The sequence below is a fragment of the Pseudovirgaria hyperparasitica genome, assembly GCF_010093815.1.
Source record: "Pseudovirgaria hyperparasitica strain CBS 121739 unplaced genomic scaffold EJ05scaffold_121, whole genome shotgun sequence".
Lineage (NCBI taxonomy): Eukaryota > Fungi > Ascomycota > Dothideomycetes > Acrospermales > Acrospermaceae > Pseudovirgaria > Pseudovirgaria hyperparasitica.
Window position 1 is genome coordinate 1 of NW_022985669.1, and position 1,118 is coordinate 1,118.

The window sequence follows — 1,118 nt, forward strand, 5'->3', positions numbered from 1 at the left end:
TCCTTCAAGAAGAAGGGTTTAAGATCTCACGGAGTTCTCTATATCGCCGTCGTATAGATATGGGTATCGTACGAAAGGTACGAGGTATTGATGCACAACAGGCTAAAAGTGAGAAGGTAATGCAGCTCATACGGGAAGGCTTAGAGTCAGGAGTAATTAATGGGTTTGGTCGAGGCCTACTCCATGCACATTTCCTAGGAGCTAGAGTCCAGATTACACGGTATCTATACCCTTCTATCTATATATAAAGACTTATTCTAAGAATCTATCTAGAGATCGGCTATTAATCCAGAGGGTGTACGACACCGCTATCATGATTTTTAGCGCCATAGAGGCCAGTATATTATAAAAGGTCCTGATTATATCTGGAGTATGGATGGGTACCACAAGCTTAGCTTATACGGTATTAAGATCTATGCCTGTATAGATGTATACTCAAGATATATTATCTGGGCCTATGTTGGTATCTCATCTGCTATAGCAGTTAGTTATCTCTTTCAGTTTCTAGAAACTTTAAGAATTAGAGGTATCCAGCCACGCTTCGTACGAAGTGATAGAGGTGGTGAGACAACTCGTATGGCAAATATTCAGTGGAATCTCCGCCAGGTTGATGACCCAGAGATTCCACTAAATCAATGCTGGATGTTTGGGACAAGTACATCTAATCAAAGGATTAAGGCTTGGTGGGCACAGCTTTCTAAGGTCCGAGTGTGCGCTTGAATTATGGTAACTTACAATCTTATCAGTCTTCTACCACCTGCGAAGCTACTATGCAGATGCAGACTAAGCGGGGCTTCTCACAGCCTTGTCTGTGTGGAAGTACCCTCATCGTACCTCTGGAAAGGCAGCAGGATTTCCATATACCTCTTAGATCCTTCTGCCGTTCACTTTTCATCCGTTTGAATCGGCGATTGTCTAGCGTATCTGACCGTCCGATCGGCCCCACGAGGCTGAGCCTCGCTCAATTTGTAGCGGTTTCACTTTGACAAAGATCAAGATGCAGTTCGAGACGGCACATACGCCCCATATATTTCCCAGCATTGTCGATACGTTCAAGAGAAAGCTCGAAAGCTTGAGGACGAAGGCATACTGTGGTCGACAATATATACTCGTTGATC

General features: G+C 43.9%; 1 protein-coding gene across 1 annotated transcript; it reads left to right on the plus strand.

Moving 5' to 3' along the window:
* EJ05DRAFT_96911 (uncharacterized protein) lies at nt 1-818 on the plus strand. The gene is made up of 2 exons (XM_033750110.1): nt 1-220; nt 274-818. Exon 2 carries the CDS (start codon nt 373-375, stop codon nt 718-720), a length of 348 nt encoding a protein of 115 aa, XP_033594818.1. The 5' UTR covers nt 1-220; nt 274-372; the 3' UTR covers nt 721-818.
* Nucleotides 819-1,118: the final 300 nt, after the last annotated feature.

Coding starts and splice junctions, on each gene's coding strand:
- EJ05DRAFT_96911 (XM_033750110.1), top strand. CDS start 373: ATGGATGGGTACCACAAGCTTAGCTTATACGGTATTAAGATCTATGCC.